Raw genomic sequence first — 23,329 nt, 5'->3', positions numbered from 1 at the left:
GCATGGAGCCTGTCTGAGATGGTGATCACAATTCAGTTACGTTTGTACTAGTTATGTCTTGTTGCGCGTGCCAAAGCTTGCATGGATTAATTAACTGTTCCTAGTCTGTATCAAACTGAATCTACATATTTCAAGATTCATAATTGAACTCGTTAAATGTCGGTTTGTCATGGGTAAGCTCTTAGCTGTGGTTTGTGGCAGCACGGCGGAGAGCATGGTAGTATGGAATGAAGGGAGGTTCGAGAATAAGACGTGTTGATGGGAAGCATGTGGATGAGATTTTCTGGGAGGAGATAAGGCTGGAGGGAACACTAGTCTTTTTTCTGGGAAATAGGGATTTTATTCCAAGATTATAGAATTACAGTCAAGAACCTGCTAATTTCGGTCGATCCCATTGCTCCCACATGGTGTGGTCAATCAGCGCCGTGGCAGGTTTTCTGCTACATAAAAATAAACAATGGATGTTGTACTACAAGAACCTGCTAATAGTCAAGCTGAGAATGGCGAGACTTGGTGTTCATATGCAATGGATATAATATTGCTCAATAAACTGATTACATCAGCTCATAACTAGCACCCAAATATATTGTACCATTGCCAAAACATAGCTTACGAGCTTCATCAGAGAACCACCTACATGTAAGTGTTAAGCTGTCCTAATTAATGCGACATAAACTTCAAAGGTGGGCAACACAACTTCAACAACCACTGCGACAAAGTACATCGACATGGACCTGTCCTGCTTCTCTAGGTATTTAAGACCTTCATGTGATCTCTGCTCAGCCAGGACGGTAATTTTCATAAATAGCAGTAAAGCAATGACTCAAGTCCAACCACTCTAGTGCACAGCGCCCATGCACATGGCAAAGAAGGTAAGAAAGCAATATGATTCTTATAAATAAATAGTAGTAAAACAATGGAACAACCAGAGCTCCATATAGACGAGTGGTATTACCATACATTTCTCCAAAGACATGTCCCAACAGATTCGCCAAAGAACTAGCCTAGTTCTGCTAGTCCAGACACACGGAAAATATGTAGGTAGGAATTACGAAGGAGCTAGATAGTGGCCTGGTTAGGAGTTGAGAAAAGAAGAAAAGAAATTTTGAATCTAGAGGCATTTGGGAGTAGGAGGCATCAAGTAAAGGAGGATCAGTCATGCATGAGAACGGCTGCGTAGGCTCCACGATCTTCCGAAATGCTCCAACACCAAATTTTCAGGCAAAGGCGGCCCAAACTATCATAGATCAGCACCAGGCACATGTGCATCTCTCACGTCCGTGTTGGCCGACTCAATGTTTAAGAGGTGGATCAAATCAAGCGCGACAACGTTCAGGAAGTCAGGCACAATGTCAGGCTCTAGTAAATCCATTAGGGCCTGGGGCTTTGTCACTTGGGAGGAAAAATATGGCCTCACTGACCTCCACCGTGAAAGGCATTCATAAGTCCGCAAGGTCACGAGCCAAAGTGGGTAAAGTTCTAGTTGAGGTTCTTAGCACGGGGCGCTCCACTTTTGATGGCTTTGCCAATGTATTCTTGTATGATCGTCTTCTTACCGTCATGTCTTCTGGCCCGTCCATTGTTATGTTTGAGCCTATGAGTAATTTTTTTCCTTCGTCTATGATTAACATGATGGTGGAAGAAAGGAGTGTTGGCGCCACCCTTTTTGAGCAAAGTAGCCATAGAGCTTTGTCTCTTTCTTGCTCTCTCTAGAATAGCAAGGGCCACATTCTTTTTTGATCTTCCTCTGAAGATCTCTTTCCTCAATACCCAAAGTTCTACTTTTTTTGGCCAAATCCAATCTAAGGTTGATCTCAAGGACTGAGGGAAAGAAACGAATCGTACGGCTGGGTTAAGCAGACGACTGATCCTGGGCTAGGATGTGACGACCGACGAAAAGATCTGGTAGCACCAATGTATTTTTTGGGAACAAAACAAAGTAGCAGTTTTACTGGAACAAGCACCCCGTAATTCTTACTAATTAATTCGTAACTCACAATTAAAATTGTGGTGAATCATGATTAAATCTAGAGAAAGATGAAATTAGTAGGCATAACTAGCTAGCTACCATGCATCACCAATTCACCTGGTGCATCAACCCGAGCCCGCTTGGTCCCATTACGACTGGCGAGGGAGGTCTTGACAGGCGCCACACACATCCTGATCAGCTGCCAGCATATGTGCGGGGGTGCTGAGGAACTCAATGCAAGATTTCTTCAGCCCATGGCAGCGGTGCTGCTCCGCGATCGCTAGAATGGTCGCCTCCGTGAACACATCAATATGCGCGCACAGCTTTTCCTCGCAATTCAGCTTGAGCCGCCCAAAGTCGTACCTGTCAGCCGCGACAAGTACATGCTGGAACATGGTGCCTTGGTCCTCTTCATCCTCTGTCTCCGGCAAGGAGTCGGTGTACACGAAAGAGAGCAGCGCCTTGAACACCCGCGCCTCCATGTCGGCAACACGCACGATGCTGCCGCTGCCACCCTTCTTCATTGCACCGAAGAGCTCTGCATTGAAGACCAGTGACCGGGCGGCGAGAACGCACCGATGCGCGGAGAAAGTGTCGCCGCCGACCTCAAACACCACATCGGCGCCCTTCTCGCTCCTGAGTAAGTCGGCAAGGTGCTGGATCAGGTTGGATTGTGGCACGGCGGTGACAAACGGGTTGCGGACGGTGGGTGCGTCCTCGGTGCGGATCTCGTTGATGACGACCACGTCACACCTGACTGTGAAAGCGTCGTTGGTCAGGTGCTCTGATCTCTCCAGGTCTTCCCTCTTGACGAACTTTGTATACCCCCAATTGTTTCCTGGTGTGAAACTCCACACAGGATCGGCCGGTGTGATCGGCCGTTTCCTAGTAAGGAGGCTGGCGAAATTAACACAGAGCTGCACCTTGACTTCGTCGAGTAGGAGGTAAAAGGATGCGTGATCCGCGGCGTCGGAGTTGATGCCGTTGGGGTAATAATTGATGAACCAGCGATGGCCGCCCACGGTGAACTTGCCGGATTTGATGGCCTCCCCGGTGGGAGTCCCCTTGGTGTGCGAGTAACCATCGATTTTTAGTATGTGGCAGCCGCTCGCCGTGTCCGCGACGATGGTGGAGGCGGACATTGATGGATCGCCGGCGGACGACATGTCGACAAATCTACTCCGGGTCTTGGGAAACTTGTCTCGCCGGCAAAAGGCAGATCACCGGCGTCTCATATAGTACGTACTCGTACGTACGTTAGTCCAGGCCGGTCGTGGTTTTGTTGGGCCTTTGAACGAATAAGAACCACATACGTATTGTTGTCCGGTTTGGTTTCTGAAAAGAATCCGGCGTTTATCCCGCGTAATTTTTGTATCCCGTCCAATTTTTGCCGGACATACGTCCGATCCTTCCTTCACGTCGCACCAGCCTCTACCTTGTTCGTTTTGGAGGGATGCACCCAGCCGTTAGATAGGATTTCGGAGCGTAACCAGCCCGAGCTATCTACTTTCCCTGTTTCTACATATAAGCCTTTTTTAGAGGATTTCAATATGGACTAGATACAGATATATAGACATACAGATACAAGACGCGTTGATGATTTCTGGTCCTGGGGGGAAGAACCTCGGGGTAACTTTTCGGTCGGGTCTGCATACCGAATGTTAGTTCGAACAAAACATGATAGGGAAGGATGGCTGGATGAGGCAGAAACAACATCAACCAGTGAGGGACAAAGCAAAGAATGGAAGGCAATCTGGAAGGTTGCAGTGCCGAGCAAGATAAAGGTCTTTTTGTGGCGCCTCGCTCGTAACTCGATACCGTCGGGAGACGTTTTACACAGGAGGAATATGTCAACGACGAAGGTATGTGGCTTGTGTGGGACGACTGATTCTTGGAGACACGCGCTGCTCAACTGTCCAATGGCGAGATGCACTTGGGTGTTATCATCGGAGGAGATACTGGATCAATTGAGCTCCCACCATCAAGAGTGCCCAAACTTATGGTTATTTGCTTTGTTGAGAGCTCTAAAAACCGATGAGTTTATCAGGTTTTCGGTTTCACTATGGGCAATATGGGGTGCAAGGAGGAAAGCTTTGTATGAGGGCATCTTCAAGTCACCGCAGGCCACACACGGATTCATAAACTCTTACATAAGTGATCTTCAAGTTATAGGCCCATGTGTTCATCCAACACGAGGAGGGATTGTGCAACACCCGAAATGGATTGCCCCCCCCCCCCCCCCCCCCTGAAGGTTACGCGAAGCTAGATGTCGATGCTGCGGTGGGTGGCAGAAGCCGGTTTGGAGCCGTAGCAGCAATATGCCGGGACCAGGAGGGAGGCTTCCTAGGTGCATCGGCTATCATTTTCAAGCATGTGAAAGACCCAGCTACTTTGGAGGCTATGGCGCTACGCGAGGGCCTTGATCTAGCAGCAGACTTACACATATCAAGGGTACATGCGGCTACAGATTGCAAGGGTGTGGTAAGTGAGTTTGGCAGGAGAAGCAGTGCGGCATTTGGCGCTGTGGTTAGGGAAATAGAGATGCAAATTTCTTCTTTTATTTCATGTAAAGTAGTTTATCAATCTAGGAGCTCAAACTTTGATGCTCACAACTTAGCAAAGCATGCTTGTACTCTGAGTGTTGGCCGCCATGTTTGGTTAGGCCAACGCGAAGGAATTCCTTTCGTCCCTGTAAACATTGTGACGACGTAATAAAGCTTTGCGAAGTTGCCTAAAAAAAGATATATAGACATATTTAGGAGTATTCATTTTTTTTTGCTCTGTATGTATTTTATATTGGAACATTTAAAAAATACTTATATTTAGGAAAAGACATAGTATATGACTAGTAATAAAAACATGAGATTCATGGGCACTAGCATCGAGACATGTGTTCTATATCTAAATAGCTAGCCCCCACTAGCATATTTCTCTCAACATGCAAGTATGCCACCTCACCATTTAACATGCATGAAGAAAGATCCGCCACAACATGCAATCATGCATAATAATAGCAACCCCAGCATGCAAACATGCCTGAGAATTTATATTCCATTATATACTTAGATTATACAATATAATCAAACACCACAAATCGTATTTATTTTCACCTTTAGTCCTCGTATTATTACTTTAAATATCATGTGTCATGTAACCAATTCTAACTGAATATTTTGCAAAACATTCTGGCAACAACTGACCGGGTATCATCTAGTTTTTATAGAAGGATCCCACCCGGATGCAGCGCCAGAAATCCGCTCCCGGCGGGAGTCGGACCCTGGGGTATGGTGCGCCACTGCGAACCTTGCTACTAGGCAACTGCATAGTTCTCTGATCCGCTAATTTGCGTTCGCATCCATCCATGGATAGGAGGGACTAGTCCACGGACACGGATGCGGGAGCCGGCCATCCAACGTTGCCCGCATAAATTTTAAACACTGTTTCAACTAATCAGACGAAATTCATGCAATTGTGGCTGATTTCATACTATGGTTCTACCCCTAAAAGAAATTCTAGATGAGTTCTAGGAACTTCCCTTGATTATATTTGGACTGTGACGCAGCGAGACCAGAATATAAATATGTAAAACTTCATGAGATAAATCGGCATGAATCAATAATGTCTCTGCTACTTTTGTTGGAAATGTAGTACATTCATGCTAATTTTGCCGCACCCAAAGTACTAGAAGGGACTAGTCCACGGACACGGATGCGGGAGCCGGCCATCCAACGTTGCCCGCATAAATTTTAAACACTGTTTCAACTAATCAGACGAAATTCATGCAATTGTGGCTGATTTCATACTATGGTTCTACCCCTAAAAGAAATTCTAGATGAGTTCTAGGAACTTCCCTTGATTATATTTGGACTGTGACGCAGCGAGACCAGAATATAAATATGTAAAACTTCATGAGATAAATCGGCATGAATCAATAATGTCTCTGCTACTTTTGTTGGAAATGTAGTACATTCATGCTAATTTTGCCGCACCCAAAGTACTAGAAGGGACTAGTCCACAGACACGGATGCAGGAGCCGGCCATCCAACGTTGCCCGCATAAATTTTAAACACTGTTTCAACTAATCAGACGAAATTCATGCAATTGTGGCTGATTTCATACTATGGTTCTACCCCTAAAAGAAATTCTAGATGAGTTCTAGGAACTTCCCTTGATTATATCTGGACTATGACGCAGCGAGACCAGAATATAAATATGTAAAATTTCATGAGATAAATCGGCACGAATCAATAATGTCTCTGCTAGTTGTGTTGGAGACGTAGTACATTCATGCTAATTTTGCCGCACCCAGAGTACTAGAACAAGACGGATTGGATCCCCAGTCATTCAAAAGAACAAGGTCTCGCTGTGCAGGTCGCCGTTGATCCCGAGCGGACAGTTAGGAATTAGGTTCGGTCAATCTGACGAGCAAGGAACAACAACATCGCTTCTAATTTTCCAACGCTCTGCGCATGCATTATTCATCCAGTCGAAACTCCAACAATAATCCTAATCCAGCTCCTCCTGATCCAATAAATCCCGTACGTCTCTCTGCTGCATGCATCCCCAACTTCCAAGCCAACAATGGCGCTCCCTCGCCACTCCCACCTCTTCCTGGTCACCGTCGTCCTGCTCCTCCTCTCCCGCCTGCCACGCTCTTCGCCGACGTACATTGACGTCTCACCATGCCCTTCTCCGGCGGCACGTACATTGACGCCACGATGGCTTCCACGGTCCACCGTCGGTTCTCCCTCCACTTCTCCGGCCTATGATCCACGGCCTTCGGAGCTCTATGATCCACGGCCACGTTTCCCGCCAAGAGGTCTCCCACGGTCTTCGTTGCTCTCCGATGCACTCTCCCCGTCCGCTGCTCCGCCGCTGCGTTTCCTGCCACCGCCATACGGCCTGCCACGGAGCTCGCCTTCCTCCTACAAAGCGGCGCCAATGTTGCCGTCCACTCCGGCGCCACGGCTGACGCCGTCGTCGTCGCTGCCCGTCAACCCGTTCACGGCCAAGGCCGCCTTCGTCCGGTACTGGAACCGGAAGGTGCACGGCAGCCGCCTCCACCCGGCCTTCTTCTTCGCCAAGCTCTCCCCGCTCTCCGCGCCCGACGCCGTCGCCTTCTCCAACCTGGCGGCCGCCGGCCAGCTCGGCTCGCGCCTCCCCGCCTTCTGCACCGCCGCGTCCATCCTCTGCCCCTCCACCTCCGGCGCCATCTGGTCGGGCTCGGGGCCGTCCAAGGCCGGGGACGCGTCCGGTTCGCCCGCCACCAACTCCAGCGCGCCGTTCAAGAACTACGCCAACGGCAACTTCAGCAGCTACGGCAACAGCGGCGGCGGCGGCGCCGACGCGTTCGCGGTCTACTCGCGGGGCCAGGTCAACCCCGTCGACTCCTTCCACCGGTACGGCAAGGGCTCGCTTGGCCGGAACGACTCCTTCGCGACGTACCAGGCGCTGGGCAACGTCGGCACCGCCAGCTTCAACTCCTACACTGCCGGTGCCACCGGCGGCGCCGGTGAGTTCGCCGAGTACGACGGCGAGACCAACACGGTCGCCGTGACCTTCGCCAACTACGACGTCGCCGGAAACGGCCGCTCCCGCGATTTCTCGGCGTACACGCAGGACGCCAACTCCGGCGTGGAGAGCTTCACCGGGTACGGCAAGACGGCCAACAGCGTCGGCGAGTCCTTCAAGTCCTACGGCAACCACACCAACTCGATCATGTCCGCCTTCATCAACTACGGCGACAAGGCGAACAGCGCCACGGACACCTTCGACTCCTACGGACTCAACGGGAACACCCCACAGAACACCTTCCGGAGCTACTCCTCCGGCAGCAACGGCGGCGCCGACGACTTCAAGGGCTACAGGGACAACGCCAACGTCGGCGACGACAGCTTCACGTCCTACGCGAACGATGCCAATGGCGCCACCGCCGACTTCCAGAGCTACGGCAAGTCCGTGAACCCGGGGAGCGTGGGGTTCAAGGGGTACGGCCAGGGCGCCAACCCCAACCACCGCATCGGCTTCACGCGCTACACCGGCGACAACACCACCTTCAAGGCCTACTCCAACGAGGGCGTCGAGTTCAAGGAGTACCAGAACATGTCTAGGATGGAGGTGTCCAAGGTGGCAGCCAACCTCTCCCTCTCTTCCTCCGGGAACCACCGGACGCCGCCCAAGTGGTCGCCGGAGCCGGGGAAGTTCTTCCGCGAGCGAGACCTCATCACCGGGAACCGGATGCCCATGCCGGACATCACCGACAAGATGCCGCCACGGGCGTTTCTGCCGAGGGACATCGCCGCCAAGATCCCGTTTGAGGCGGGCGCCGTGTCGGCGCTGTTCGGGGCGCCGCCGGGCAACGCGATGAGGCAGGTGGTGGCGTCGACGGTGGAGGAGTGCGCACGGCCACCCAGCCGGGGCGAGACCAAGCGCTGCGCGACGTCGGCCGAGGACATGCTGGACTTCGCCGTGGAGATGCTGGGCGACAACGTGGCTGTGCGCAGCACGGAGTCCGCGGCGGGCAGCGGCGGGGACATCAAGGTCGGCAGGGTGGCGGGCGTGGCCGGTGGCCACACGACGCGGTCCGTGTCGTGCCACCAGAGCTTGTTCCCGTACCTGGTGTACTACTGCCACTCGGTGCCGAGCGTGCGGGTGTACGAGGCCGAGATCCTGTCCGTCGACTCCGGGCGGAAGATCAACCGTGGCGTGGCGATCTGCCACCTCGACACGTCGGACTGGAGCCCGGGTCACGGCGCGTTCGCCGCGCTTGGCGGGAAGCCCGGTGAGATGGAGGTGTGCCATTGGATCTTCCACGGGGACATGGTTTGGACGGTGGCTGATTGAGCGGATAACGGCGCGCGTGGCCCGGTCTGATTTGAATTTTTAGTCCATTCAAGTGAAAAGAACCTTTTTTCTGATCATTGGCTCAGTAGCATTTTTTTAACTGTCTGACTCCATATCAAGAAGATACTACAAACATGGCCCAGCCTCTTCAGAACCTACGAGTTCAAGTGAAAAGGAAAGTTTAGGGCTTTCTTCCAACAGTAGAACGCGTGCCTCATAGTCTACACGTAGACCCTGGAAAAACAGCGCAAAAGAATGCCCCCCTCATATTTTTGGTCAAATTGTGACCATATAACTAATGAAATATGAGTTCTATGTCGTAAGGATAGTACCATTAGAACTTCTACCGAATACAAAACCAACATTTTTTTTGTGGCATATCACTTATGTTTTGCAACTCAAAATTGATAACCAAAGGTTAATCCAAACTTCAAGGGGACTAAAAAACAGGACGGAGAAGTATGTGATTGTATACTTATATTGTGTTGTATACTTATATTGTCAAATGTTAGAAACTCAGCAGAACGTCTCAGATGTACGTCTACGCTTTTATTTACTTTTGTCTAAGTGAGGTTAGGCACTCCGTGTATGCACTGCTAAGGTTGGTAAAAGTGGCGGTTTGGAAGCGCTTTGTGCATGCTTGAGTATGTAGGGCCTGGTATGCGTGCAACTAGTTCACTTAATTATTCCTACCCTGTCTGTTAAAAACAACTTAATCCTAATTAACATAGAAACCTGTGAACAAGTCGGGAGGTAAGTCGACATGCAATCAGATTTGGTGATGGGCAGGAGCTTTCCGAGCTCGGTGTGCTTGTTCGCTACCAATATTTGGCTTCGACTTTGTATTCAATTGAAACTTCCGTGTTCGTTCTGAAAAATACAACTGAGATGTTACTTTGCTAAGAGAAAAGTCTAAAATGAACCTTAATCTTTAAATCCCTGAAACTAGCACCCTATACTCTATAATCCCGATCTGTCCCAGCTGATTTTGCTAAATAAGTGTTTGGGGGCGCGGGGAAAAGGACGATCCCGACCGGATTCATGTACTACTCACACATACTACTGGGCCCCACATGTCATATTCATCGTCCCCTACCAACACTCTCTCCATCCGAATAGTTCCATTTTATTTTAGACTTTTAGACTTTTCCCCTTCGCTAATGACAGTTCCATTTTATTTATTTTCTTCAAATAGTTCCATATACATTGGAGGTCGTACCACTTGTTATTGGCCTCAATGCAGCGTGAATCAAGATGGACCCGTGTTGCATGACATAATTTTCAACCCTCAAAGAAGAAGCTTGTCATAATTTTGGCTTAATTGCCTCGATGTTTGCAAGTCTGGAGTTTGCATTTGGCAAATGCAAGAGCCACACCACCAATTTGGCATATCCAGACACCTTTACCAGCATATTTCTGAGCTTTTTGCTAGTAATTGTAACCATATTTCTGAATATTTGATCACTCGTAATCGTGATCGTAATGTCGAGCCATCAGTATAGCTCTATCTTTCTCGCAACAAAGGAGTATGTGCGAGCTTACATGTTGCGAATGAGAATCGGTCACATGCACAATGCATTGCTTACTCACCAATTCCTTTTGTGTCTAAAATGTTGAAATTCCTGAAGCCTCACAAGCTTATGCTTGCATGAGTGTTAGTGCCAGTTGACATACACCGTGGCTTATCGAGTAACTAGGAAAACAAGGATATCTAACTAGCTATGCAAAACTAGCTAGTGGTTGGCTAAAAGTTAGCTATATATATTGAGTTTGTATAGTATCGTAGTAGTTGTGCAAATCAATGGAATCGAATGGTACACATATATGATAGGTGATAATAACCCAATAAAGTTTGAAGGAACCATGGTTCTGGAGCTCCACCTCTGATCACAGTTCGATCTGGCATCAAGATCCACCACAAGCGTAGTCATTTGATCCTATCAAGTTAAATTTGTACAGCAATATTGTTAAAGTATTTCATGGCAAATCCAATGGCGGCCCCACCACCTCATGGCAAATATATCGGAGTGGTCCATTTCAAAATGGAGACCATCAATGACTGATGCACAGATAGTCAGATACACAGGTCCCAAAAATCCATTGTCTTTAAAAGCATTAGACTAGCCACAGTGCATAGTAACATACACATATCCCTAGACTATGTTACTAACTTCATAGTGGGTAGTAACATAAGATGCAAAGCTTCATTTATTAGGTTATAGACTCATAGTGCATTAAGACATGTAATGTTACGGTAACTAGCTAAGTTACTCAAACTACCTCTCCTCATTAACTCATTGCCATATAAGCATATTTGCTTAGTTGAACTTGATGTTACTGCTGAAGTTACTCCCATTGTGGCTAATCTTACTAGCGTTCCAGTGTTTCCTCCATGTAAGATCCTGACACTGTATTAAAGTCAGGATGCGGCTACTAGCTATAAAAGGAGCACTACGTTATCAGCGCGACTTTGTCTAGAAAGTACAAATATTTCTACTCCCTCTCTCTCAGTTTACAGGGCGCGCGCGTCCGTCAATTTGACCAACCTAATACAAGTCATATATTACAAAAAAATATACCAATATAAACTTCAGATGTTCTATTTTCAGACAGTATAATTTTTGTGTTATATAGTTTATATTAGGGTGATAAAATTGGCAACCTAGGTATATGTGTAAGACTTGTAAACTGAAATAGAGGGAGGGACTACAAAACGAGAACATATCGAGATCATATTATTGCAGTGGTGATACTACCAAGAAGTGAGGTTAATTGGGTTCATGAACATATTACATCATGTCATGTTAGATCTCGATCGACATGTTCCTTCCAATATGAGCATGGGATACGTCGTGAAGATAATCTCTGCTAATGCATGCAGAGCACCCTACCCTCAAGTGTGGAGACCACCATGACCCACTTAGGGCATCTACAACGCCGGGCGCTAGGCCTGGGCTGGGTGCTAGGATAAATATCCTGCCCGATCGGCAGTTAGACTACAAAATCCTAGCGTCTAACCTGGCAGCGAGCCAGCGACGCAAAAGCAATTTGCCTTTTTCCCCACAGCCATGCATGTAGCGATTGGTTTTTCTACTAGTTCTGCGATTAATTAGCACCCCCTCATTAGAGCTTGCCGTTGGGTCAGAAAACGCTAAGCTTCTTTCCTATTGTATGAGAATTATCTTTTTATTCCTAAGCGTCTACGCAGGCGCCCCGAGATGCCCTTACAGATCAGAAGTTACCATATTTGTTCGCTCATGCCTGAGCAGTTCCTACTAGCAGATCCCACGGGGCCTCGACAATCTATTATATAATTAAAACAATACGCAAACAAGCTCGTCCACACAGATTAAATTATCTTAACCAATGATTTTAAGTATGAACGGCTGAGATTAAAGATATATACGTTACATTTGTACATGCACTTTTTTGCATCATATTATGTTGCTTGGGGGTGCTACGATTCATCGAACTCCAACTCCCCTTCCCCTCGTGTCTCCCCCGTGGGCGACCCGGGGGGAAACCCTAGCCGCCGCCGCTCGAATCTCGCCCGCCTCTCCTCCCTCCTCGCCGCCATCAGCAGCACCGTCGGACGAGGCCTAGCCGGCAGGGCAACGGCGGGGCTTCTCTCCCCTGAACGTCACGTCTGGAGCGGGACGGCCAGATCGTGAGGAGGCACCGGGCTAGCGTCGGGTGTGGCAGCGCGGCGTGCGCGCCTAGGTGGTGGCTGCATAGTGGGCGCCGCCAGCTTCAGGTCGGATTTCTCTGGATCCGGCGCAGGGTGATGGTGTTCATCGCTGGCCATGTCGAATCGATGGATTTGGTGATTGGATGATCTACGACGGCTATTCTTCTCGATCCTCCTTCCTGGTGGGTTGAGCTGCATGGCACCTTCATCTCTACAGGTTCTGGTTCATGGCTCGTTGTTGGATCCGGAGCAGACGGAGGTTTGGTGGTATATGATGGGGACCAGAGGAAACTTTGGTCAACTGGTTCGGTGTGGCATCGGCGACGTCCTCGATGCCGTTAACCTCCCTGGACGTGAAGCCGAGGCCCCTCCTATCCACCACAGAACCCCTCCTAGACGAAGGTCTAAAGTTCCGTCTAGATTGGGCGGCGGCGTCTTGCGTTTCGTACCCTCCATGGAAGCGTCGTCTTGGGAGCCTCAGGTGTTCGGTGGGAGAGATGCTATGGTGGGCTCCGTGTAGCTCCAGCAGCGGCGACGGTTGGAAGTTGGTAGGAGGAGCGGTTGTATCTACCGCGTTGATGACGACGTGTATTGGCAGGGATGTCAGGGTCGGCAGGGTGGTCGGTGTCGCCGGCGGCCATGCGACGCAGTCGGTGTCGTGCCACCAGAGCATGTTGCCGTACCTGGTGTACTACTGCCACTCGCTGCCGAGCGTGCGGGTGTATGAGGCCGAGATCCTGGCCATCGACGGGCAGAAGATCAACCGTGGCGTGGCGATCTGCCACCTCGACACGTCGGACTCAGTGGCGGATCCAGGACCCAGACTGAGGGGGCCTGGGGTGAAGAATTAGCAGTGCCTTAAGTATAGCAATCTTGGCACTGTAGCAGCACTGTAGGGCACTGTAGCTGGCCTAGGGCCCGGGCCTTAGCCTAATCCTGGGTCCGCCCCTGGTCGGACTGGAGCCCGGGTCACGGCGCGTTCGCCGCGCTTGGCGGGAAACCGGTTGAGATTGAGGTGTGCCATTGGATCTTCCAGGGGGACATGGTTTGGACGGTGGCCGATTGACCTGATAATGGCGCGCGGCCGGCCGGTCTGATTTGAATTTTTAGTCCATTCAAGTGAAAAGAACATTTTCCGATCGTTAACTCACAGCATTTTTTTTTGAACTATTTGACTCGTAACTTCATATCAAGATAGAAACATGACTAGTTCAGACCCGGCCTCTTCAGAACATGACTCGTAGCATTTTATTTTATTTTGACGAAATGGCTCGTAGCATTTTTACCTGTTTGATTGCTAGTAACGTCATATCAACAAGATAACTCGAACCACGTGGGTTTGATTCTCCCACCTACTCCCTCCGTTTCAAATTACTTGTTGCAAGTATGGATGTATCTAGATGTATTTTAATTCTAGATACAACCATTTCTGCGACGAGTAATTTAAAACGGAGGGAGTACCTAACAGTGAAAGTTAAGGGAGGGAACTTCTCCCCTTAGCCTTGTGTTTTTTTTTTTGTTAAATGCCATGCTCCTTGGACTAAATATTTTTTAGTTTTGACATACTACCTCCGTCTCTGTGAATAAGTCATTCGCGTAGTTCTAGGTCAACGATTTAACTATCTAAATATGTATTACATGTGACAAAAAATATATATTTAGAAACTACATCCGTGTAGAAATCTAGTGATATATTTTTCATAACATATAACACATATTTAATTTCTCAAATCGATGACCTAGAACTACGCGAATAACTTATTCACCGAGACGGAGGTAGTAGTAATGTATGCACAGATGAATTTTCACAGTTCTTCGTTAATTTATTGCGAATGTTTAGATTATGCCATAATTATATTTTTTTGCAGCAAGTTGATTACAAACATTGATCAAAATACATGTGTTATTGCAAGGTGATGGGACAAGAGTAAAATAACACAATAACATTTTACAATAATTTACAAAATTTACACATGTATGTACTTCAACGTCCTGAGTTATTGGTCCTCTTGAATTTTGGGCCAAAATTTGACAATATAGCTACTAGAATATGAGCTCCATGTAAAATAGTACCATTAGAGAAAAAATCGAATACAAAACTAACATTTTTTTTGTGCCATATCACTTTTTTTAGATGATATCACTTTTGTTTTGCAGGTCAAATCTATAGTCAAAGGTTAATCCAAAATACAAGGGGACTAAAAAACAGGGCTGCATACGTATGTGAATGTTTTTGCCAACCAAGGAGAGGAACTACGGAACTAACATTACTGCACAAAATAAAAATTGGTAATTGTTTACACAAATATATTGGTCATTGATCGCTTATATATTTTTTAGGATCTAACATTGAGATCCGTACAAGATTTACTTTTTTATAGCTATGAAAACAAAGTATATAATTTTTTGTACATTAGTTAAGCATTTTTAAGTAGCACAGGTGAACTCTTTGTTTGCAAATGTATGAACAAATTAGAAAAATTGACTGAGAGTAAGTTCATTTTCAGCCGAACACTAGTTGTTCCATTTTCTTCTCTGTGCAGAAATCGCGTTGTGTATTTGTATTGTCAAAAGTTACAACCTAGCAGAATGGGTGAACGTCATCACATTTTGTTTTGGGTATTTGCTAAGCGAGATTAGGCTAGCTCATGAGCCCAAAGGAAATCACTCTGGCAAATGTAAGCAATCCGTGTTTTTTTTTTGACTCAATGCACGGGTAAGGTTGGTAAAAGTGGTGGTTTGGAAACACCTTGTGCGTGCTTGAGTATGTGGGGCCTGTCACACGTGCAACTAGTTCGCTTATTCCTAATAACTAACATAGAAACCAGCAACGGAAGTGCGTGAACAAGTTGAGAGGTAAGGACATCTTCAACAACAGCCCTAATTTTCTTTAAATCATTTGAGTTGCTTACCACATGTGTCACGTGGTTCAACAGCAGCCCTATAATAGGGCAGCTGCCGAAAAAACTGTTCTTTTTTTATGAAACACTCTGTATTCTATTATAAAGTAGTGCTGGCAGAATCTCTAGCTACACAGTCTGATACAAAGGATGGAAATTTGTCAAGCCGGATTTCCCATGTACTCCTACTCATGGTTGTGCCATGTGCAGCTAGAGTGTGTGCAGCATGGTTACATTCCTGATTACAGTGTTTAACAGATACATCAGATAAACCAACTCTAAATTGATATTTGATATCTCAAAAAATAGCACCTAGTTGTTTAAGATCATAAGTATTTGATGTTACAACCTGCTTTAGTAAAAGAGAGTCAGTTTCTATAATTAGCCGATCACAACCCCATCCTGATTGCCGCGTCCACAGCATGGAGCATCGCCAGTGCTTCAGAGTGAAGGGCATCTACTAAGTATTCCAGGTTCCCTGCTCCAGCCGCTATTAATGCACCCGTATCATTTCTTAGAGTGAAGCACCAATCTCTAGAAAAAGTTTCCTCTTGAAAGGCACCATGAGTGATAAGCTTCACAATTCCCAGTGGAGGAGAAATCCGTCTTTGGATAGTGTTCTGTCTTGTGTGTTTGCTTGGCTGCACATTGTCTAGAGCATTAACAAGATAGTGGTTAATTGAGAAACATAATTCATCATTCGACGTGACTCTATCTCCCACATTAGCTCTGTTTCTCTGGTAACAGCACATCCAAAGGAGAATGCAAGTTTTTAATCTTCCTTCTTCATTAAGCTCAAGAATTTCTTCCATGAATTTAAAGGAATCTAGGCATTCAAGTACCCGAAGCCTAATGTGTTCTAACAGAGGATATCTCCATATGCCTTTTACCGTTTTACATTCTAAAAACAAATGACCAGCATCTTCATCGTATCTAAAACACAGCGGGCAAATGGTGTCAATATCCATACCTCTGCGCTGAAGTTTTATACGCAAAGGCAAACAGTAGGTGGTGATCCGCCATAAGAAATGTAGCACCTTGCCTGGCAGCGGCAACGACCATAGTTTCTTCCAATTGAAACCATTATCTGCACTAGAAGATGTCAGGCATAAGTATCCACTGCCTCTTTATATGCCGATTTAACAGAGAAAATACTTTTTTTGTCATAGTGCCAACCTATAAAGTCATCTATATCTTAATGGATGGGTATTTGTAGGATCACATTTGAATCAACAGTGTTCCAACTGGAGCCCTATCTCAATTTCTATGGTCCCGTTTTGAGGCAGCCAAACAAACAACCCCAAGTGATACATATTTGCAGCATGCAAGCTGCTGCAGCAAAACTGTAGGCGCAAGGTGTGTACGCTCAACTGCCAATCAAAGATTTCATGCCGCCCTCCTGGCTCTCCTGCCGTGACTGCCGCCGCCTCAAATATGGCAGCTCCGCCATAGATCCAGTTGATTCGGTAGCGAATCGACCCCCATTGGTCGAGGGAACAATGGCTCCAGCCACCAGCTTCTTCGTCCCCGCGACATCCGGCTCCGTCCAAGCTATGGCCAAGCTAGGCGAGCTCCGATTGCGAGGAGTCGAGCGCTCATTAGATCATGGATGTCTCTACGGCAGTGTCTGCTTCACGTGATCCTGTTTGTGGATTCGGATCCTGGGCCACCACCAGGAGTAGGATACATGGTCGCAAGCTGTTTTGATAGATTTATCAATACTACCCCAACAGACATTGCACATGGCTCCGTTTTGCTCATGTGAAGCCAACTCAACGGGTGATTTGCTAGTTTCCAGCCTGTCGTGCAACTACAAAGTTGCAGAATTAGTGCATGTCCCAGACATCATAGAAGTGCAAGGTTTATAAACCAAACATAAACCGAACTGAATAAACCTTTGTAGGCACCTGGAAAAGTTCCGATGCCCTCACAAATGTTGGTACTCAAGTAGCAAAGCCAAAAAAAGAAATTGTGTCGGTCCTAAGGTAAGTGTTTCCTCCTAAAAGTGCACACTACGTGATGGTTCCAAGAGATATCCAAACCCCCGATCATCAATGAAGGGCTTTTGATCTCTGAATAGCCTTTGAAAGTGATAAAAACATGTGGTAGTTCCAAGGAATTTTTGAAACCAAGATCTTCAATGAAGATTTTTTAATATTTTCGTTAGCTTTCGACCAATCGAATGCACATCATAAAAACTTCACCAGAAGTCATGTTCAACCTAGAGGAGATATGGTAAGAACAATGAAACCTTAATGAAAATTCAATATTATATCCCAAGTTTATGAGTATGATCTTTGCATCAACGTTTCCCTTATTTGGAAATCTTGCCACACTTTAACCCCCAATTGTTGGTGTTGTGACATCTCACTAGATTAGGAAGTTACTTCAAAATTTTCTTTCCATTGTCAAAGAATTTTTTTAAACCGCATCTAACTATGTGTTAGTCAATAGCAGGATTACAAAGTCACCCTTAAGCGTTCTATTTTACCTAGCCTATCTTTGTTTCTTGCTTCTACTGCTATTTCATAATGCATAGTGTGATGCTGTTATTGCCCCTTGACATGTTAAAGCAAATCTCTGAAGTACACTTGCCTAATCTAGAGAGATGTGACAAGGTCAAACAACTAAAGGATAAAATGTGGCAAGATTTCTTAAATTTGTCACATATTCAAATTGGGAGCGTAAAAAAGCGGAAAATATTCCTAAATTTGGGATAAATATTTTTCAATTTTGACTAATGTTTGATTGTTACTTCCATATCCCTTCTAAGTTGAATACTCCTTGTCATTACTTACTAGTTCCATATCACTTTTTCATAGGCTACTAAAGACAAAAGTCCTTCATCAATGATATGAGTACTATCTCTAGGAACTACCCCATGTGGTGGAGTGCAAACTAGTAACACTTAACACTGGACCGCTGATAGTAACAAGCCTAAAACCTTTGAAATAAAGGATAACGTGAAGTTCACAGATTGGCTTATAGACGATTGTATCAAACTTTGCCAGCACATGGAAGGTCTAGAAGATGAAATGTAGACTGTGTATGCACACCAACAAAAGAAATAATGAATATTTTCTAAAGGTGCCTGATGGGAAAGAAATAGCTTGTTTCCCTTCGGTGCTTAGCTCAGTCATTTCAGTAAACTTCCATATCTACTCAGTAGCCTTGTTGAACGTCAATCTCATTTACAACATCCAATTGGTTCAATGAATGATCTTTACTTCAGCAGCGTTTTAAGGTGAGATACAATCTCAAGGCTACAAGTCTTACTATCTAGGATAATATTATTCCTATCTAGGATAACATTATTCGACCATTTTTCTAGATAGAATTTGCCAACACAGACCTAGATCTATGCATGCAAATGTATCATCACAAGCTCATGCATTGTTTCTCACAACACAAATGGATCATTGCCTTTGATCGTTGTGTATTGAGAGCACATCCATCTTATTTATTCCGTGGGTAATTGGATGATCACGGTCAGGAAAAGATACGCCTGTTGAAGTACTTTAATGAACTGGTTTCAGTTCGATATTCTCGCCTAGTTTGTTTTTTGATGGAATAATACTCTCGCCTAGTTAATCTGTGTGGGAGGGGCGATAAGTTAAATTTCCAAACGTTGCAGCTTAGAACCCAAACAAAAACAACAGGTAAATGTCCAATAAAAAAATGCTCCGTGGGGAACCGACTCGTCTACCAAGATGAGGGCGAAGAAGAATATATACTAACCATCTTGCTCTCAAAAGCTAGTCGCACGATGGTGGATAGACGCACCAGAAATCTGAAAGGAACCAACACTATGATGACAATATATTTTTTGGTAAATATAACTATGGTGAGCCAGTTGTATCAATACAATTATAGCTGGTGAAGCAAATAATGCAAAAGAATTTCAGACCATCTTCAATAATTTAGTTAGGCATTTACATGCAACAGGATTTCACACCATCCCACTTAATCTTGATTTACTGGCAGAGTTGGAATTCCTGCCCCAAAGTAATTAAACAGAATAACCCGAGTTAAATCTCCCACAAACGTTTTTTTATTACCTCGAGGTGTCCAGAAAGAACATCATTCTCGTGGTTCTCAAGTTCAGAGAACAACTTTTCGACACTGAAACTTGCCTAACTGTAGAAACAGAGCAACAGTAAACAAATGATTGAAGAAAGAGAAGCATATATACCAGAATCGAAGTAGATGGCACGCATCCAGCCTTGTCAACCAGTAATCCCCAGCCCAGTGTTTTGGCGATATGATGAGGAGGCGCATGGGCTTCTCCCTGTGGGCCTTCTCAGGTCCATGCATGTGCGTGTTTTTTAAGATCCGTACAGTCGTGGTAACCTCAAATGTTGCACACAAATAGTGAAACTTTTTTTGAGCGTAACATATCTTGTAGCTTGGTGGCGTAACAAACCTTTATTTTTTACATCGTGGCCTAAAACAAAAAGGCTATTGAGCCGCGAACCAACATGTGGTTGGATGATTAGAGGGCTAGTGGTATCCCCAGCCCACCAGGGTTCAAATCCTGGTGCTCGCATTATTCTTGGCGATACGCTTTCAGTGGGAAGAGACGTTCCCGTCGACGACGAGGCGCCTATGATGGCTTCATAAATCTCAAGATGATATGCCGGCTTAGTCCCTCGAAGGTGCTCATAGGGGTAGGGCGTGCGTGTGTGCGTTCATACGGGTGAGTGTATGCACGTATGTACGAGCGCTTGCGTCTGTACTTTGTTAAAAAAGGCTATTGAGCTGACATAACCCCATCAGCGGCGGGCGATTCTAGAGACCTTGCCCGCCGTCATTAGGCTTTTAGCGCTCGCCTCCACACGGCAATATATCCTAGAGTAGTGATACTGGAATCCCCCAAGTTTCAAATCGGTTCCCTGAATTGTCTAACCATGGTTTCGAATATGTCGTAGCCTAGTCGCTAGAAAATTTAAATAGAATTTTGGTTTTCACTATATATATTTAAGACCCTCCATATCTATGTGCTAAGAATTTTGTATTTCCTCTTCGAGCATATTGTTTTGCTACTTATGATATTTTCGTCCTGACCAGCCTTATTTAACCATTGTGTTTTATTGTGAAAAGTGAATGCTATTTTCATATATTCCAGTCATGAAATCGTAATGGCTGGCTTAATATCGTAAAGAGTACTATTGTGGGTCACTGTGTTAGTGAACAGTAATGTGATGATCTGGGTACTCCTCTCCAAGTCAACTTTTGAAACGTCCATGCACGATGCAAGTTGCACATATATGAAGTATGTAGGTAGTACTAGGACCCGACGACTTGCAAGTCGTAACGTGCATATGCATGACGATCTGCTAGGGATGCCCTTAGATGGATGATCCATGTCTGTACACTCAAGTGGTTAGCTATAAATAGCAAGGTTGGGCACCAATACATCCACACATCACAAACACCTAGTCCTCTTCTTCTCTTGTAATGGCCTCATCAAGTGCAGCTGCGGTAGCCGTGCTGGTGGTCGTGCTGCTTGGCATGGGATGGCCGGCGGCGGCGGGGACGACGCCATGCGAGGACTGCCCCACGAACTGCAGCTCTAGGTGCACCCACAACATCAACGCCCAAGCGTCGCCCTGGCTTGCATGCACCACCTCCGGACCCTGTGGCCCGCCGCCGGACCCGGGCTGCGTGCAGTCATGCAAGTCCAATGCCCCCGCCCAGTGCGCGGACGCCAGGTGCAAGAGGCAGTGCGCCGCCTGCTCGGTTTCCCCTCAGGAGTGTCGCGAAACCATCAACATGTTCATCGGGATTTGCACGAACGACTGCACGACCCGCTGCAAGAAGGACTGTGTCGCCGCCTGATCCACCGGCTAACTACTCCCTCCGTCCTGTAAGACTTTTTTGATACTACACTAGTGTCAAGAAAGTCTTGCGTTACGAGATGGAGGGAGTGGTTTTCTTCGCCAAATAGCAGTACCATCTTTGTTGTGTTTGTGTCCACTGGTTGCATGTGCCTAGATGTTTTGATCTCGTTGTCTTACATCTCTGTTTTAATAAAATTCTGTGGTATTGTGAAACAGAGGGAGTACAAAACAAAGGCAATGGCGGATTGATCCAGTTCAACAACATTACAAACAACTAGCTAGTATGTCAGTATCAAAGAGCCCTAAATATACCTCCATCTTCACATATGGCAATCCATATGCGTGGATCTTACCAGCCGCTGCACATACGTACTTAATCCATGTTATAGCAGATATGCCACTTGTGCCACTCACATGCATTTTACATACAGAAGTAGATCTGCGGAGGAGTGACAAGATACTTCATCCATCTGAAAATAAGTGTCTCAAGCCTAATATAACTTGGGCTAAACGAAGTTGGTACAAAGTTGAGACACTTATTTTAAAAACGGAGGAAGTAGAAAATTAGCATGTCAATGCCTTGGGCTTAACGAAGTTTTGACGAGTTCTAATACCCGGGCAAGTAGACATTATTCCACTTGGACCTGGCATGGGATGGCCGGCTGCGGCGGGAACGACGGCATGCGAGGAGGACTGCCGCATGAACTGCAGCTCTATGTGCACCCACAACATCAACGCCCAAGCGTCGCCCTGGCTTGATTGCACCAGCTCCGGACCCTGTGGCCCGCCGCCGGACCCGGACTGCATGCAGAGCTGCAAGTCCAAGGCCCCCGCGCGGTGCGCTGACGCTAGGTGCGAGAGGCAGTGCGCCGCCTGCAACGTTTCCCGTCAGCAGCGCCGCGAAACCATCAACATGTTCATCGGAATGTGCACGGACGACTGCACGACCCGCTGCAAGAGGGACTGTGTCAATGCCTAATCCACCGGCTAACTACTACCTCTATCCTGTAAGACGTTTTTGACACTATACTGGTGTGAAGAAAGTCTTACGTTTCGGTACGAAGGGAGTGGCTTTCTTCGCCAAATAGCAGTACCATCTTTGTTGTGTTTGTGTCATTGTTGTCCACTCGTTGCTTGTACCTAGATGTTTTAATGTCGTTGTCTTACATCTCTGTTTTAATAAAATCCTGTGGTATTATGGAACGGAGGGAGGACGAATTTACCAAACAAAGGCAATGGCGGATTGATCCAGTTCAACAGCGTAAGAAACAACTAGCTGGTAGGTCACTATTAAAGAGACCCTAACTATACCTCCATCTTCACATATGGCAATGTATATGCGTGCATCTTACTAGCCGCCTTCGCCGTATTTGCACATACGTGCTTAATTCATGTTATAGCAGATGCCACTTGCGCCACTCACATGCATGTTACATACAGAAGTAGATCTGCCGAGAAGTAACAAACTACTCCCTCCGTCCCAAAATAAATGTCTCAAATTTAATACAATTTTGTACTAAATTTAATACAAAGTTGAGACACTTATTTTGAGGACAAAGGGAATAGAAAATTAGCATGTCAATGCCTTGGGCTTAAAGAGGTTTTGACCGAGTTATAATACCCGGGCATTATTCCACTTTGACATGTCAAGTTCCAAACTGAAGATTTACTCCCTCCGTTCCTAAATATTTGTCTTTCTAAAGATTTCAACAAGTGACTACATACGAAGCAAAATGAGTGAATCTACACTTCAAAATATGTCTATATACATCTGTATGTGATAGTCCATTTGAAATCTCTAGAAAGAAAAATATTTAGAAACGGAGGGAGTACCAAATTAGGTATGCCATTTGTCAAGATGAAAAACAGCATGCATGAGCATTGTTCGATTTGACTAACACGAGCCATGTTGTCATGAAACAGTTTGCTCAAGTAAATCTAGGATCCAACGGCATATGCCAATTAGCTACTGCATCTCTTCGGACCTTTGACTGGTAGCTAGCTCGGCTGACCAAATTAATTCCCTCGTCTACGACTTCGTCAAGTGTAAAATATAGGACAATTGTATTTGTCCTATGGGCCAGGGAGA

The 23,329-nt window shown here is 46.2% G+C and overlaps 2 protein-coding genes across 2 annotated transcripts; one reads left to right on the top strand and one right to left on the bottom strand.

Moving 5' to 3' along the window:
• Positions 1-2,055: 2,055 nt before the first annotated feature.
• On the bottom strand, positions 2,056-3,227 carry LOC123133149 (BTB/POZ and MATH domain-containing protein 1-like). The gene has a single exon (XM_044552688.1). The coding sequence runs from the start codon at positions 3,133-3,135 to the stop codon at positions 2,119-2,121; it is 1,017 nt and encodes a 338-aa protein (XP_044408623.1). The 5' UTR covers positions 3,136-3,227; the 3' UTR covers positions 2,056-2,118.
• A 3,252-nt stretch (positions 3,228-6,479) lies between these two features.
• On the top strand, positions 6,480-8,889 carry LOC123135408 (BURP domain-containing protein 14). The gene has a single exon (XM_044554475.1). The coding sequence runs from the start codon at positions 6,551-6,553 to the stop codon at positions 8,810-8,812; it is 2,262 nt and encodes a 753-aa protein (XP_044410410.1). The 5' UTR covers positions 6,480-6,550; the 3' UTR covers positions 8,813-8,889.
• Positions 8,890-23,329: the final 14,440 nt, after the last annotated feature.

Source organism: Triticum aestivum, chromosome 6B (assembly GCF_018294505.1).
Source record: "Triticum aestivum cultivar Chinese Spring chromosome 6B, IWGSC CS RefSeq v2.1, whole genome shotgun sequence".
Classification (NCBI taxonomy): Eukaryota; Viridiplantae; Streptophyta; class Magnoliopsida; order Poales; family Poaceae; genus Triticum; species Triticum aestivum.
Note: the sequence above shows the minus strand (reverse complement) of the source record. Positions and strands in the feature narration are given on the sequence as shown.